This window comes from Armigeres subalbatus, chromosome 2, assembly GCF_024139115.2.
Source record: "Armigeres subalbatus isolate Guangzhou_Male chromosome 2, GZ_Asu_2, whole genome shotgun sequence".
NCBI lineage: Eukaryota > Metazoa > Arthropoda > Insecta > Diptera > Culicidae > Armigeres > Armigeres subalbatus.
The window spans coordinates 175,931,041-175,947,784 of record NC_085140.1 but is presented as its reverse complement, the minus strand read 5'-3'; the positions used below and the strand labels follow the sequence as shown (position 1 = coordinate 175,947,784).

Sequence of the window (16,744 nt, the reverse complement as noted above, 5' to 3'; positions counted from 1 at the left end):
GTGAGGTGTATTATAAAGCAGCCAAAAACGAACTACTTCGGCTGTGTGCTTCGGGTCGTTGTCTTGTTGGAAATATAAATCGTCCCCTATTCCCAACTTTGCAGCACTTTGCTTCATATTTTGTTTCAAAATATTCAAATATTGCTCCTTTTTCATTATACCATCAATAAACAACAGTTCCCCAACGCCAGATGCATAGGCTGCCCATACGTACCGTATTTAACGGGACAGTCCCGTTTTTTAGACCTTATTGTGCTGTCCCGTCGTATTCTAAAAAATCCACAATTTGTCCCATTTTTTCATTGATTAAGTTCCAAAATATTATTCAAACAAATTCAATATTTTAGTCAGGAATCTAAAACCAAAATCAATGAAAGTGGACGAAACCCATCAAAAATGGGTGAGATGTTATGATATTAGAACAGGCAAACAGACATAACACTCGTCATATTTCCATCGTTCACTGATTTACTGATCAATTCAAATCGATCACTAGTGGCGCGCGCATCGAATTTGCTCGAGTTTGACGTGTGCTCACTACCACCATCTGGTTCGTGATTTGCCCAACTAACTAAAATCAACAGATGTCGTTAGTGTTTCAACGACGATGTATTTGATGAGTAAATATTCAATGTGTTATGTCTGTTTGTCTGTGATATTAGTGTTGCTTTTTATGCTATCTATGTCGTCATGTATTATGCATAGATCAACTTTTTTTTAAAGGTTTCTAACAGTTAATGACAACAGGTGACAACGGGAGATTTTTTCATACACTTTAATTTCAATGATTGGTCTCTGCTTATTTCGAAGGCAAACAAATTTGCCCAATTTCATCAGTGGATTGAACGGAAACAGTAACTTGGTAGGAAAGTATATCCAAGTGCATAGGCAAATATATGAAAATCAGGTCACGCCTCAACAAAATGAAGCACAAGAACAGACATTCTAATTTTCAGATTAAGGCTTTTTTTTTTATTTTTTTATAGGTTATAATAAAATAGGTTATTCTTTTTTTTTTAATCTGCTTTACAACATATTTTTCAATCGTTTAATTCTTTTCGAAACATTAAGTTTTTCTGAATAATTCTGAATATTCCGAAATCATCCACTGGAAAAGGAACGACGACATTTAAATGTATAAATGAGCTGAACGAAATCAAGTTTAAGGAAAATTTGTTCAGGTTTCGGTCCTTACGTACTTTAAGTTCACAGATCCGGAGCTTGTCTGCAAATTTTGCTTCCATATGTGTGGGCAATATAATTAAAATACAATCCGGCGAAAATCTCCGAGACTCCGAGCTATAAACCAGCCTATAAATTAGCCACGATTTGTTTTACTTTTCGCGACGAAATTGCATAACTCCCGCCTTTTTGTAAGCACAAAGGAAAAAATAATGAAAAATATTTTCGAGGTGTAAGGGTACTTTTAGCGTCATTAAAATCAATTTCGATTAAAAAGGACTATGAATTGATTAGATTTGACATTTATTCACATGCGCCAACCATATTCATGGAAATAATTAAAATGACATTGTATTAATGTTCTTCCCTTGTTGAGATTCTTAATATTCTAGTCCGCAGATTTTCCCTCAATTATATTCATGAAAAAAAGTTTCAGCACGGGAGATCAATAATCCTACCTTATTGCTCTTTTGCTTCTTTTTATTTTTTGATTTTTTTTTCCTTATCTCTTTAATTCCCGGACCGCCTTTAGGCAGGGTACTTTGACTATTTATTGTTATTTTCAATTGCTTAGGCTTGGAAAAGCTTTTGATATTCGTCAGTAATAAAATCCTTAATGCTTGCTTTAAAGTGGATTAAAATAAAATTTCAAAATTCCACAATTTTTTAAAATATTTTGAAAAATACTTATTTTTTTAGTTCTTTATGGTTTTGTCCGCGCCACTTTGAAGAGTGAAATATTATTAGTTTAGTATTTTTCCACAATTAACTTAATACAATAGATGATTATGGAGGTGAATGATTCATTCTAGGAAAATTCTCTAAATTTTTACACGGAAAATGAAAATGGCGCTCATAAAATTTTAAGTTTCTCAGCTTTTAATTTTCGTCACAAAGTTTTTTGACATGTCCCGTTTAGCGAGTGCGTTTGTCCCGTTTTTTCACCGGAATGATCTGGTCAGCCTACAGATGCAGCCATACAACCCCAGACCATTACTGAAGATCCTCCATGTTTTACAGTAGCTTGAATGTTTTTCTTCTGCAGCTCAGTTCCCGGTTTTCGCCACACTTTAATACGCCCGTCGGACCTATAAGGGTTGAATTTACTCTCATCAGAGAATAACACTTTGTCCCAGAAACTACTTGAGTGGTTTTGGTACTCTTTAGCAAAGTTCAGTCGTTTAATCTGATTGACTTTGCTTATTAATGTCTTCTTCAAAATTCTGCGTACCTTCTGGTATGAATTTCCTTTCAACTGAAATCTAGTATCTCTGCACGTACTTTCGAGAATGAAGCTTTTGGTTCTTTCTCAACAATTTGTATGATTTTCCGCTTTTCCCGGCCTGATAACCAGCACGGACGACCTTTCCTGGTTTTGTTGTCGAAATTTTCGTTATGTTTGTACCGTTTGATAATATCCTGCACTGTTGTTCTGGGCCTACCAACACTTTTAGGTATCTCGGAAACAGTTTTATTCAACTTGAATAAATTTAAAATGATTTTCCTTTCTTCCACTGTAGTTTCTTTACCTTTTCTACCCATTTTCTTCGGATATCGACGAATATGATATAAAAAAAACCGACTTCAACGTCAAGTGAATACTAGTGAATAGCAAATGACAGTTTCATCTAGTTGCAGTGTTTCCAGATTGTTAAAAATGCGTAAAAGGACAAAAATCATTGAAGTGACGAATACTTCTGTCCACCCCCAAATGTGAAGCTCAGCTTTTTGTTTACAATAGCTAATGCAAACAAAGATATTTTTGCTAAAACATTTGCCCGAAACATCGAGACAAGTGCGCCGAATCTATCATCTATGAATAATTCGAGGGATAGCATATCTAATTTACGTAAAGTAATTCACACACTTTCATTGAAATCATGACGAATACTTATGTCCATCAGTGTAGTTTTTTGGTCATGTCTAACGGAACATATTGTCTTATTGATTGCCAAATTTTAGCGTAGTTATGGATATTCAAGTTATTCTATATTGATGCTCCTGAACTATTTTATGGATTTATGGTAGGGTTTTACCAATAACCAGGTGTTATTTCCGTATCGGTTTTCATTTTGTAATTATAATGTACATTTACTGGAACAATGTAAGGGCTGCTGTTTAAAATAGTAAAGCTGTTGGCAGATTAAATCAGGTTTAAATTATATCTTTCCAGAAATGAGTAATTTGCAGAACCCCGCAAAAGTTGCTTTGCGACAAAAATTGAAAATAGTGTTGGACAACATGAGTAGCTCATCCCGAGTTAATCAATCGAAGCACATTGCAAATAAGGTTTTTTTTTTGAAGTAAGAAATTTAAAGTTGGTAATTTATAGAAATCATGTACATGTTTCAGATCCAGCAGCTACCATTCTACTCCAACAGCCAAAGAATAAGCATTTACTTGAGCACAGAAGGAGAAGTCAACACCGTTCCATTGATTCAAGAAATGTTCCTTCAGAGGAAAGAGGTGAGTATGTCAACATTCCCATGTGCTTTGCTGGTTTATGAAATCTATCATTATTAAAGCTACCCTCAGATGAATTCCCACGACATTCATCATAACAAACGCAGCAAACTGACGGCATCCTGTTGGTGTGGTAAACCATTCATCAACGGCCATTATCCTTTCACTTGAATAAACCATCGCTTCGATTAAGACATTCCCCACTCTTTACGTGCCTGGCATGAACAATCTATACGAAACACTTCACAAGCAGAGTCTATTTTCGCACAGTTTTCGTCATTATTAACATCATTTCTCCTCTGCTTGGAGTGTATTTCCGATGGCACTTCTCAAAATAGCATCTACTTCAATTGCCGCATCCTTGTATTTCCTCGTCGCAGGTTTTTGTTCCAACGTATAACCGCACCGCAATGAAGATGGTGAGAATCAACGATATGGCCGATTATGATGGGCTTCCGACGACCAGCTGGAATATTAAACAGCCAAACTTTGACGACAGCAACCGGGAAGACTGCTTGGCAACAGGTGCGTGGTTTCATATTCAATAAGATTAGTTTACTTCCAGCCTAAGTCAGACATAGAATTGATTTTCTCTGGGGGAGATGACGAATATCTTACGCCAGTATTGGTCACGTGGAATGATTTTCCTCAAACCAATTTTAATCCAAACCCAAAGGCGGCAGACGGCAAAACAATTTGGTATAGGGTAAGACGGTATAATGCGCCCCACCTGGCCAAAACGCCCCCCTTTGATTTCTAGAAAACTATAACTAATTAAGGGTCAAAAACAGTTGGTACCTATAAGTATTTGTAAACCCATCATACTATGTGAATGTGGAAGTTTTTTTGTATTACACAATGAAAATAATAGCAAAATACAAAAAGTTACAGTTTTGATGTAACAGTATGCGACTCTGGCATACTGTCCGCAAAACTTGCGCTGGAACACTCAGATGGGCAACAAAATTACTTTTCTCAGTGGTTAATATGATATAAAATTGCTTCCATCTTCAAAAATGTAACGATTTTCGAAAACATGTTTCACTGGCCAAAGCGCCCCAGTATAGGCTGGAAACTGGAAACAAGCGCAGCGAGCCTGCAGCAGTTGCTTCCAAATTGTATGTAAAATATTGAAATGTAATTCACACCTGCTTGAATGGACCTATATTGGTTTTTTAATGTCAAGCGCATAAGGATTTGTAGCCTTTTTATTATGGGATTGATAAAATACTAATGAAGGGCAATTAAACGTCTTTGGTTGAGGTAGGGCGTATTGCCCAGGCATTTTTTAAAATTCATTTTTTCACGACTTTTTAAAAAAGCTTTATTACGTGTTAACTGAAATATTTTTATATGACTACTCGCGGGCAATGCATTTGCGACTTCCTGGACTACCAAATAACACAAAGTTTGCATAAATTGCGTTGAAAAGTAAAAAGTTATCAAGGAGTTGCCTTAGGGGGGGCATATTATACCGTCTTACCCTACTTGTATCCTGGACACTCGCTGCCATACAGTCCGGCCCACAACTCAACGAGCAGCAAGAATCCGGACTATTCTCCTGTTTATAGGTGCCTCGCGCTCGCTATTACACTTTCCCTTTCTGTCTTTCTACCTCTCGATCTGCCATGCCCAGCCCATTCATACACTTGCCTTAGTGAGCCTCATAAAGACAATCGTAAAACCCTGCAATACCCCAAGTGAATGAATTTGGTAAAAAAAAAATAATGAAATGATTTGATATTTCATGCACCTAGCCTAGCAATGAGTAAAACATCCTTTTCTCTGGCAATGTTTAAAATTTCTGTGGATGCAGAGAAAAGGGAAGGCACAACTACTCACTGAGCAGCACCAGATTTCCGTGTACCGATCAGACACTTGATCGTTTCAACATACATACAGCCAAAAGCTCTCTTGAGTTCCGTTCATGCGCCTTACGCATAGGCAAATGCTTACTTTTCATCACTTCATGCTGTCAGTTATTTTCGATTAAAGAATTGATCGAGTATTTTTCATTGTGCAGCATTACTGCTTTCGAGCAGTTTTAATGTGTTTGCGAACATATTTCAAGTCGATCTCCTGGTGAGGTATGCTGATTGCTGGAAATGATGGAAGTGGAAGAAAGAAGTATAATGTTATGTAGAAGGAAAGGACACGTTTTATGACCAACATGTTACATGTCTACTCGGGTAGACGATAATAGCTCATTAACAGTAAAACGTGATATTGATAACAAAACATGATATGATTTTGTTTGAAATAAAAGTAAAAATAACAAGCGAAAATAACCAAAAATTGCACCGAAATATCATAAAAATAACAGGTTGTACCATTAACAAGAACTTGTTAATAGCAAAACCTTATATTTGTATGATATTCCGGTGCATGTTTTTGTTATTTTCGCTTGTTATTTTTACTCTTATTTCAAACAAGTTACCATCATGTTTTGTTATCAATATCACGGCTTCTACCCGGGTATTGTATGTCGCCGATCATACGGCTTTCATTTTCGTGATCTCCTTGATTTAGAGCTTTTCGGATTAAAAAGTATAAACACGCATTTGAATACATTTTATTGTCAGTTTCGGAAATTTGTGCAACGATATGCTGTCAGTTATCAGGGCCCTCAGGGCGGATTGGAAATTGTCTCGACTTCCCTGGGCACAGTGTTGTCCCACACTCAGTGCAAAAAATTCTGCTCTTTGATTTTACTCTATCTAAACGATTTCATAGTCTTAACTAAATAAGTGCGACTAATAGAGGGATATTTGAATTTTCTAAATGTCATATCAAACTATTGAAAAAATGCACACCAGAGCCACAGGAGCGCGCACGCTGAAAATACACTGGAGTGTTTTCACTGGAGTGTATTTTCAGCGCGCGCGCTCCTGTGGCTCTGGCGTGCATTTTTTCAATAGTTTGACATGACATTTAAAAAATTCAAATATCCCTCTATTAGTTGCACTTACTTAGTTAGGACTGTAAAATCGTTTAGATGGAGTAAAATCAAAGAGCAGAATTTTTCGCACTGAGTGTAGGACAACACTGCCTGGGCATAAAAGTATCATCGTGTTAGCCTCATGATATACGAATGCAAAAAATTGTAACTTGGCTTAGAAACCTTGCAGTTAATAACTGTGGAAGTGCTTAATGAACACTAAGCTGCGAGGCGGCTTTGTCCAATGTGGGGATGTAGTGCCAATAAGAGAGAAAAGAAAAATGCTGTCAGTTTGTATTGGTTTATTTGTATGTATTTGAAGTTAGTCACAATAAAGAGTAGAATCCTGATCCAGACGGATATAACTTTTTCATGAGGTGTTCCAAAATCGTCAAAATAGAGCTGATAAGAGGCTACGGTACTAATAGTGGGATCGTATTAAATTCTGCTGCATGACGTCACCGTATTGCTAACCGTTTTTAATTAAATTGCTCCTAGGATTTTTGAGAAGAGTTTTAAGAAACTTATCGTATACTTCCCCGTGCTATTTTTTTTCGAATATCACCCTTCGACTTCTTCTTCTTCATGCAACCTTTATTCGCCAATTACACTGGATTGTTCTTGTAAGTAAAAGTGCTATTAACATTCTGCAAAACAGATGCATCGGGATTATTTCGGACTATTGGAGCCATGTATTATCAAAACAAGAAGAGAGCTTTCATAGTGCAACACATAGGTTTATGAGCTGACCGACATCAAAGCCACTGTTCTTTCAGTGTGTGTCAAGTTATCCCTCGTACATTGCATTGTGTTGCGACTAGGAGTGCAAGCAAGTTTGTAATTAGGGACACGGCAGGTATTTCCGTCCATCGTCGTAGGGGCTAAAACCAACGAAAGCAACGTGCATTTGCTAGAACTCCACTATAGCTGAACGTTTCTCCTGAGCTTACGATTTGGTACGTATGAGTTTTACAGAAAAGCGTCTCTTTTATTGGTTTTCGAGACTATGACGAACAGACGAAAATACCTGCCGTGTCCCTATGTGATCAGCTGATTCCCTAACATTATACATTTTCTTCAATTTCCTTTGCTACCTTCCCTTAATCTAAAGCTTAATGCTCCCATTCTTCGCGACGCAGCTCAGCACATCTAGCCATTTTTTGATCTAGCCATGTATATGCCGGTCTACCTCTTTTCTTGTAGGGTCTTTTATATTTAGCAGCTAATTCATGGGTACGAGTCCCATCGAAGGAAAGTAGTTGCCTCCAATACATTTTTCAAATCATAATCTTCCACATAATATACATATGGTCGGGGTTCAGCCAAACCGCACCAAGCGGCTTTTTGATTGACTTGGGATATTTTGTTCGTACAAGCACAACGGAAATTGTTTCATACCAATTCATGCGTACATTTGTTGTAGGATATCCTCAGTTATGGGGTTGAGGGATATCCGATACGATTTGTGATCAATTAAATCTGTTAAACGAAAACTTGGGCAGAAAAATTAGTATTTTTTTTGTTGGCGCTTGGTGTGTTTTGGCTGAATCCCGACCATATTCACATCTGAGTTTTCATAACATTGTAAACTAATGTCCCATCCGGAAAATGAGCATGAGCATGAGCATGAGCAGGATAACCGTACAATTCGTAGTTGCTACTCCGTGATTGATTAGAACTTGCGAAATTGCACAGGGAACCAATTGAATGAAGCTTGGGTTTAGCTATCATTCTCAATGTGCAAATTTCGGAAATTCAATGCATTTTACTAAGTCAATTACGGCGCCGACCACGTCCTTACGGTCATCAAGGGAAGGAAGGATTATTAGTTCATCTCTCATTGCTACTAGAGACCGAGTATACCTCTGCATCTCCACGATAGTCTTAGGATAGGATATTGTGTTAGTATGAAGGGATATATTATCTGGATTCACTTTGAAAGTGATGCGATCTATGGGATAGGAATATATGAATGAGAATTAGAAGTACTAGAGTAATGAGAAAGTATTAAAGTGAATTCTAATGGGATTCATTTTTTTCAATTAGAATTTGGATGATATTGGATTCTAATACCACGCACACGTCTACCACACCATCGCTACCCGCACATCAACCTCACACATTCTAACTTGTATGAGGCCTGCACGAGCATAGCGACCGTATATAGCATTCGTATGCGGGTACAAATGAATACCAATCTATTTTTACATTTTATTTACTGCTACTAAGTAACAGGCAGCTTTTCATAACAATTCTATATTTATAATCATACTGGCTAGCAATGAGAATTTGATTTGCAAAGAGATTGAGTTGAGAAACGGCCAGGGATCAAACTCTTAATCTCCTGCTTATGAGGCAGAAGCAGTGACACAAGGCCACCAAGCACCCCCTGTAAACTAATGTCCCATCCGGAAAATAGACAATTAACTTAGATTGAGCTAATTCAAGTATGTGGGCATCGTCCACTCACATGATGTGACTCCAAAATCTCATTTGCAGAGCTTGCACTCGTTTGTTGTTTTCCTTGCAGTATTTGATTTGATACTCCTTCTCCTGATTCAACACAGCACGACGCCAATTCCTCCACTATTTGCCTTTCATATCTTCTCATTGACACTTGCTTGCTCTTGGTCAGGATGGACACCTGCGACCCGTATAACATGGTGGGGAAAATTATTGAGTTGCATCACAGGATGGTTTGTATGTTTTTTTTCTAAATTCATTACCACTTTTGATGCTTTGATTGATTCCTGAAACGTGCTTTTGTGGTTTTCGAACGACAGAGAGTAACAGTTATAGTAAGATCAAGGTATGTGAGCTCAGAACTCACATAGTATACGGTGTTTCCTATGACGATGTTTTCTAGTCAGTTTCTTGAAGGTGCTCTAAGTGCCCTAGCAGCCAGTTCTGCATGGGGATATAAGGTTTTCTTGTTTTGTTGCTGCGCTTCCTAAATTTCTTCATGTAAGCATGTGTTTTATTTATTCTCTCTCCCATCTTGTAGTTGTGAAGATTTTCGAAGAACTTGACCTGTTGCTTATTTTCGTGTTGTTAGTTGAGCCGCATGCGATAAGTTGTTTTGTTTTTCACTAGGGCATCTTCCAATCATGGTCAGAGACGCATTTCATATGTTGGACCCTCCAAATTTAATTGTCTACCTAATGAACTGAAAATGATAACCGATAAATGCCAATTTAAACTTAGAGTTAAAATACACTTGAAAAGAAAAATTAATGAATTTATACTCTGAGCCATTTATAACATTACAAGCCGTCAAAATAAATATTCTTTAGAACCATGAGAAAATATTTCCAATTTAGTCTTAAATTTTTTTTAATATTCTAATTTAGTGCTTTGCAAGAATCTAATGAATCCCTTAAAAGGAGAAAACTCCACTGGGATTCTGGAAGCTAATTAGCATAGAATTCACTCTCTTACACATTTAATTGTTATTTGTGCTCAGCTCAAGTAAATTAAGTCTTTCTTTTTAATTTTGTCTTTTGTTGCCAGTCGAGCTGAGCTAGTTGCGTCCATTACCAGGAAGCTCAATTTTGAGTTTTTCGGTGTGGGGGGGGAGTGGCGGGTAGAAAAAAAAAATAAAAAAGAAAGAAAAAAAAAATTAATAACCAACATCTTAAACGGATCTTTGACGTAGGACTACGTATGTATGTTCTATATTGGGCTACACTGAGGAAATGGGTCGTATAAACATCATAAAACACTCTCTTGAAATTGCGACATAAGAAAATGTGATGATTTTCATAAGTTTTTCTTATGGAATGAATTTCATAAGACGATCTTATGAAATATTTGGAATATATGTAAAAAAAAATGTAACCCGGACTCGAACCGTGGACGTCAATATCAGGAGGTGCGTGATTACATCACACGCCTATCAACGCCTCAAGAAAACATGTCGCTGGATAGTCAATATAAATCCAGAATTTGTCAAATTCTTCATTTATCTTTATGAGTGCACATTATATTTACACCCATATCAGATCACAAAGTGGCGGGGCTAATGGGAATTATTTATTAAATACAAGAAAGCTGCTTTCCGGCGCGCGCGAGCCATTTTGATCGGGATTCCGCAAAGAGCGGTTCGACAAAATTTGATGCAGCGCTCCGGACACAGCAGCACGCAGCACTAAGGCGTGGATTGCAGTGGAAATGCTGAAAATTTATTCCAAATGGTAGAGGTTTAGCGAAAAATCATCGAGTGCCGGTCGGACAATTTCAACGCAAGGTGCCGACAAGCGAATGGATGCAGTTAGTTAAGGGAAAAGCGCATTGGGAAGAGAAAATTGTTTCGTCTCAGGACCAAATGGAAAGAAAGAGTTGATTGCAAAAATCGACTGTTTCGGTGGCATCGGGTTTTGTGTGGTAGCTTGGGTGCTGTTAGTGATTGCATCCATTCAAATTTACTGCATCATCTCCCTCCGAAGCGCTATCAAATTCGCTAGTTACGATTGAGTTTTGCACTTTGAAGAAAGTTCATTTCGGATAGTCAAATCCACCTTCTTTTGTATAAAATGATGACTTTTGTATAAAATCGATGAAGACGCCACCTCAGTGGAAACTATCTACAGCAACCACCCATCAGCGAACGTCGCTCAGACAGACAGATGCCAAGAGATAATGGGATAATATTTTGTTGTATGAAGAAACTTCGTCTTGAGTCAAATTTCTGTTGTTATTCTTCACAACAATACGCATATAGATAACCAACAGCTCATAACCAAATTCAGAATCTTGCGAGTAAATTTCATAGGATTCTTAGAATTTGTCATTCTCCGAACGTACCGTTTTGTGCGGAGTCCCGATCAAAATGGCTCGCAGCTTGATGCAGCGGAGGGGACACAGCAGTACGAAGCAGAGTCTCTTAATTCTAGTGTATACATGGATGGGATAGTGTACTATTAGCTACAAAAGCTCACGTAGCATCGATTCAGTGCTATGAGTGTTTTTTTTTCTTTATTTAGGGGAAATGTTGCGATCCCCATCTCACTGTAGATATATCCATCTCATCGCTAAACAAAGAAATGCGGCACCAAATTCGTCGCTTCTTTTTGTCAACATGCGTGCTCACTGCTGAAAAAAATCACAAAAATAATAAACAAACCAAATTCCTTACCATTGCTTTGTTTTTAATGGGATGGAAATAGGAGCTATGAGATGAAGTGGCGAACCGTTCCCCTATGTGCTTTTTTTTAAATTCTGGGATTAAGTTCAACACAGCGCGACGATGGAAGCTGAGTGACCGTGTCTCAATGTACGTCTCATGCGCTAGGAATGTATAACTAGCTTTACTTAGGTGAAGATATTATTGAATGAAAATTTCCCGCCCAAGTTGTTTTACGCACCTTCGCTGTTGTTTGCAAAGGTTTGCCATGGCAAACAGCGCATGAGCTGATCGCATTGAGATGTCCCTATGCGACTCACCAATGTTAATGTGAGGTACACAAACTTCGTGAGACTCGCGTGCGCTTAACTTTAAGGCGGGTAGTAGTCATTGCTCAATCTCATCCTTTTTGTACGCGTGCATGATGTCTGGTACGAAGGCATGGGTAGTAGTGGTAATGCTGAAAAACCTATTCCAAATGGTGGAGGCTTAGCGAAAAATCATAGAAGACTGTGTGTAATTATTTCTTGAAGTTTTCCTCACTTTGCCACGTAGAACCTATGACAAAAAATCGAAGGACAAAAGGTCGAAAGACAAAAGGTCGAAGGACAAAAGGTCGAATGGACAAAAGGTCGAAGGGACAAAAGGACGACGGGACAAAAGATCGAATGAACAAAAGTTCGAAGGGACAAAAGGTCGAAGGGACAAAATGTCGAAAGGACAAAAGGTTGAAGGGACGAAAGGTCGAAATTACAAAATTGGTTAAAATTGAAAAGCCATAGTATTGAGAACAATACAAAGCAAAACTATGATGTAGGTACCGTCATCGGGGGTGGCAATTGGCCAAATAGGGGTCAGATTGGACCATGTTTTCAACAAATTAGAATGTCTTAATAATGGAATTTATGTATCTGGGCACAAGGAAATTGTAATATAAGATATCTTTTTGAGCGAGTTAGATAGCCGACCTACAGACTGTTTGTGAGAACGATGACCCAATCTTGACTTGAACCCACAACCTCTTATTTCTACACCAAACTTTGCCACCAATATAAAATATGCATATGCACAATCATGATTATAAACCGTTCGGGACGCGCGCGGTGCTAGAACACTCATGTAGGCTCGTTCATGACATGTACCAAGAGAGATTTTTTCGTTAGTGTTGTACAAAATACAACATCACGCGTGTTTGAGTGTTAATTAAAATGATTCGTACGGTTGAATAACCGGATAATAAACAATTTAAGCTGTTATGTACAGCTTAAAGCCAGACTTAGTGTACAAGCTTCAGTGTTTATTTCTTATTCAAAACCAATAACGACGTCACGTTGAACTAAAACCAATATCATCTCCATCTAATACATGATGAGGAGTGGAAAATGAATTTGACACACATTGCTACAAGAGATTGACAATCTTCTGTGATCGACATCGGAATGTAATGTATAGGAATGTATAGCAAGTCGCGTTGGTCAGCTGCGAAATAATTTATCATACGACACTGATTCAAAGATACCAAAATCAGCGTGTTTCACTCAAACATGCACTCGAAGCGACGCGTGTTACAAGAGCACGATCTAACAAGTACTATACTGTACCGTCGTATATTTTGTCTTTTTCATGTGTACAGAATCATAGATTTTTAAATTTCAACCTTTTGCCCATTCGACCTTTTGTCCCTTTGACCTTTTGGTTCATCGATCTTTTGTCCTTTCGACCTTTCGTCCTTTCGACCTTTTGTCTCTTCGACCTTTTGTCTGTCGACCATTTGTCCTTCGACCTTTTGTTCACTAAGGTATCTTAGCAGGCGTGATCCCCAGAGCCCAATTCCCTTAGCTGGCCGCAAGGGAAGATGATGTATGTTTCCAATTTAAAAAAATAAACATAACTAATGTTGTATTAATTTTGATACTGAATTAAATAGGTCAAAGATACATTTTAATCAAATTATCTGAGTATTTCACACGATGCTTTAAATATCATAACCATTTATTAAATTGAGTTAAAATTTAGACATGCCTTGATGGCCGAGATGGTTCTTGATTTGTTTCAGCTGCACCATAAAGGTTGTTATTTAGTTTTGAATATTTTTTAATAGCGTAGAATTTTCGCTTCTAATAAATGATCAAGATTATCGGTTTCAATGTAATAATCTAATCGTATTTTTCTTATTTATCAACAGGACTGGACTTGATTATTTTACCCGGAGTGGGCTTCACTCGCAGTGGTCATCGGCTGGGCCACGGTGGTGGTTATTACGATCGCTTTCTCGTCGAATACTTCAAAAAGTTCCCAAACGCATCGTCTACCTCGGGAGCGGACAGTCGAAAAACTTACCTGGTTGGTGTAGCATTCCGCGAGCAAATCGTCCCCGAAGGTCAAATACCAATGGCGGATCATGACTTCCCTCTGGATATGGTTATCTGGTCGGACGATTCAAACTCCGAGTGACTTCCAACGGAGCAACGTATGGAATAGTTTCTTTCAACGCAGAAAAATAATGCAATTTAATTTAAGTTTTATTTCGTTTCATACGAGCTCACAATTGCGCTTGTTCGTTTCTACAATCTACTAAACATAAGCTACTATGTACAATATCCGCTTTTATTCGTTTTTATCTAGACTTACATCACTAAATGACTAAATCACAATAAAGTTAGCGGCAATCATGGAATGGTTCCGAAGAATACATCGTGGTGATCATCTCTTACATTTGGGGCAAACGGGCTGCTACAATTGGGGCAGGAAGTTATTTTTCAAACTTAATGTTTCATCTCAACCAACTGTTAATTTTTGTTGATGGGGTGTGTCCAAATTTGAACTTAAAGGTTCCCCCAAACACACGCGACGCGACTCTATCGCATGGCGACAGCGATTCTGTCGACGTTGGTATGGAAGCGTAAATAGAACATTGCCTGCAGCCCCAACGATAGAATCGCGGCGACTAGTTGTCGCCGTCGCGGTGATGAAATCGCTTAGGTCTAGGGGAGCCTTAACGCGTAGTTTTTTAGGTGGATTGCTCACAGGTGCACAACTGTAAACAGCAGCGGTTCGATTCCGACAAAATTCAAATTAAATTTAAGAAAGCTTCGGAAAACGGACGAAACCCGAAACAAGAAAAGATGGTCAAAAGTAGAGGCCTGAATAATAGAAACGCGGATAGAAAATATGACTCTGCCAACACTGCATTCAATCTTCTTCATCAAAGAACAACACATGAAAAGGAAGAAATGGTTTATGTAGATAACATCTCACAATCCGCTATTTTATGTGTCCACATCACATAACAATAGAATCCAATAAACAATGGAATTTCATTTCATAATCTATTAAAGAATAGCATTTACTATATTATTGCAAACTAATGTAAAATACATTTAATTTTGTTTATTTAGAAATGGCATAAAATCGAATTTGGCCGTTTTCAGTATTTGAGCAAAATTTTGGCTGCTTGACACACGGACAGATAAATCAACCCAAACTTTGAGTTCAATATACGCACTGATGAGAATATCGCAGAAAAATTTTACCCAAATTTGGGTAATTTTCCCTTTCTTTCCCATGACTGCTATCGGGGTTTGCAGAAATCGCTCTCAATAGATAACGAACAACGATAAAGGAGAGGCAAAAACTGTTCCGAATCTTAACAAGCCATGATAACAAATTTATCAAACTTGTACCGTGCGGGACCGAAATCCGTACAGCATCGAAATCCGTCCACCTCATGAGATATCAATAAATTAAAGAATGTTAAAGGTAATTAATGTAGGAATAATTAATCTTATCCTGTTCAGATACTTGACAGTAAGCTTTTAGGGCATAGAATTGGAAAGAAGGCTTCGAAATTAAAACCACAGAAATCAAAAACAAATCTCCACCCACCAAACGCGTAGTTTGTGCCGCCATTTTGTGGACGGTGGACGGATTTCGAGTCAGGAGTAGTTGATTTAATTTATTATTTTATTATCAAATAATTTATTATTTGATTAACGCGACAAAGGATCAGTTTTTCAATATGGATATCCACCATTACGCTTTGAGGACATCACGGATTTGCTTGGACATCCATTGCGCGACTTTTGGTCAGGTTAGTGAAGACTGCTTACTATATGTCCAGCCGGTCCTAGGGAACTTCAAACTTCTAACACCTGCAATCTTCCATAAAACGCATGCACACACTCGTCGAGATTTGGATTTCGGATTTTTGGAGGCTTGATTTCATCGCAAATGAACTGATTTCGTCGCTAGTTGGACTGCATGGTGCTGGAACTGGAGGCAACCAGAAAGACATTCGCTGGACTAGTGCTGAAACTTGTCTCACAGGTAAATGTTAAAGAACAAGTATATGTCCAGTCGAAGCATACCATACATAATACTAACATTCGATTTTCGAAAACTTTCTGGATTTGAACAACCAATGGAGCCACGCCGGATATAACCATCTGGTATACCGATTACCGGAATTAAGGACGTTTTTCCATCTGAAGGCGCTACGTGTCGTCGCCCCGAGTTTTCTTCAACAACTGAACATTGCCGGTCGACGACATCTACGGTAAGTGGGCAAACACAATCGTCATCTTGTGGAAGATATCACGTTCGAATGCGAAGAGGCAGCGCCGATAATCATTTGTCCAGCATCGTGGACCAAGTTGGGTCTGTTGGTTGAATCTGATCACTGGGATTTGAATTGTTTGGACATTGCGAAATTAGTGCCTGTCGATCGCTGGATTGGTGCAGCTGTTGGTTGATTAAGTAAGCCACCACAGTATATGTCCAGCCGTGGCATTCATTTTGATTACTACATCGCCTATTCCTCCTCTTCACTCCCTACTGCTTACAAACTGCTGAGACGACTGGCTGACGTGCGAGATATTTGGATTATTAGTGCTCTGTGATTGAAACGTTTTGTTAGGCACAACAGCCTGTTTCGCCAGGTTAGTGAACACGATAGTATATGCCAGCCGAGCTAGGCGTATACGCGGAATATTACACCTCCATCTCTCTCGTTCTGTTACCGGTGCACTGTGACGTCAGTC

The 16,744-nt window shown here is 38.3% G+C and overlaps 1 protein-coding gene across 2 annotated transcripts in view; it reads left to right on the top strand.

The window, feature by feature from the left end:
* LOC134211257 (5-formyltetrahydrofolate cyclo-ligase) overlaps nucleotides 1-14,397 on the top strand; it is a 53,325-nt gene extending 38,928 nt beyond the window's left edge. For both annotated transcript variants that reach the window (XM_062687971.1, XM_062687970.1), the window contains exons 2-5: nucleotides 3,356-3,471; nucleotides 3,535-3,648; nucleotides 4,026-4,170; nucleotides 13,891-14,397. In XM_062687971.1, the coding sequence (XP_062543955.1) occupies nucleotides 3,358-3,471; nucleotides 3,535-3,648; nucleotides 4,026-4,170; nucleotides 13,891-14,159 (642 nt within the window). In that variant the 5' untranslated portion in view covers nucleotides 3,356-3,357 and the 3' untranslated portion in view covers nucleotides 14,160-14,397. The remainder of the gene's footprint in view (nucleotides 1-3,355; nucleotides 3,472-3,534; nucleotides 3,649-4,025; nucleotides 4,171-13,890) is intronic.
* The last annotated feature ends 2,347 nt before the right edge of the window (nucleotides 14,398-16,744 follow it).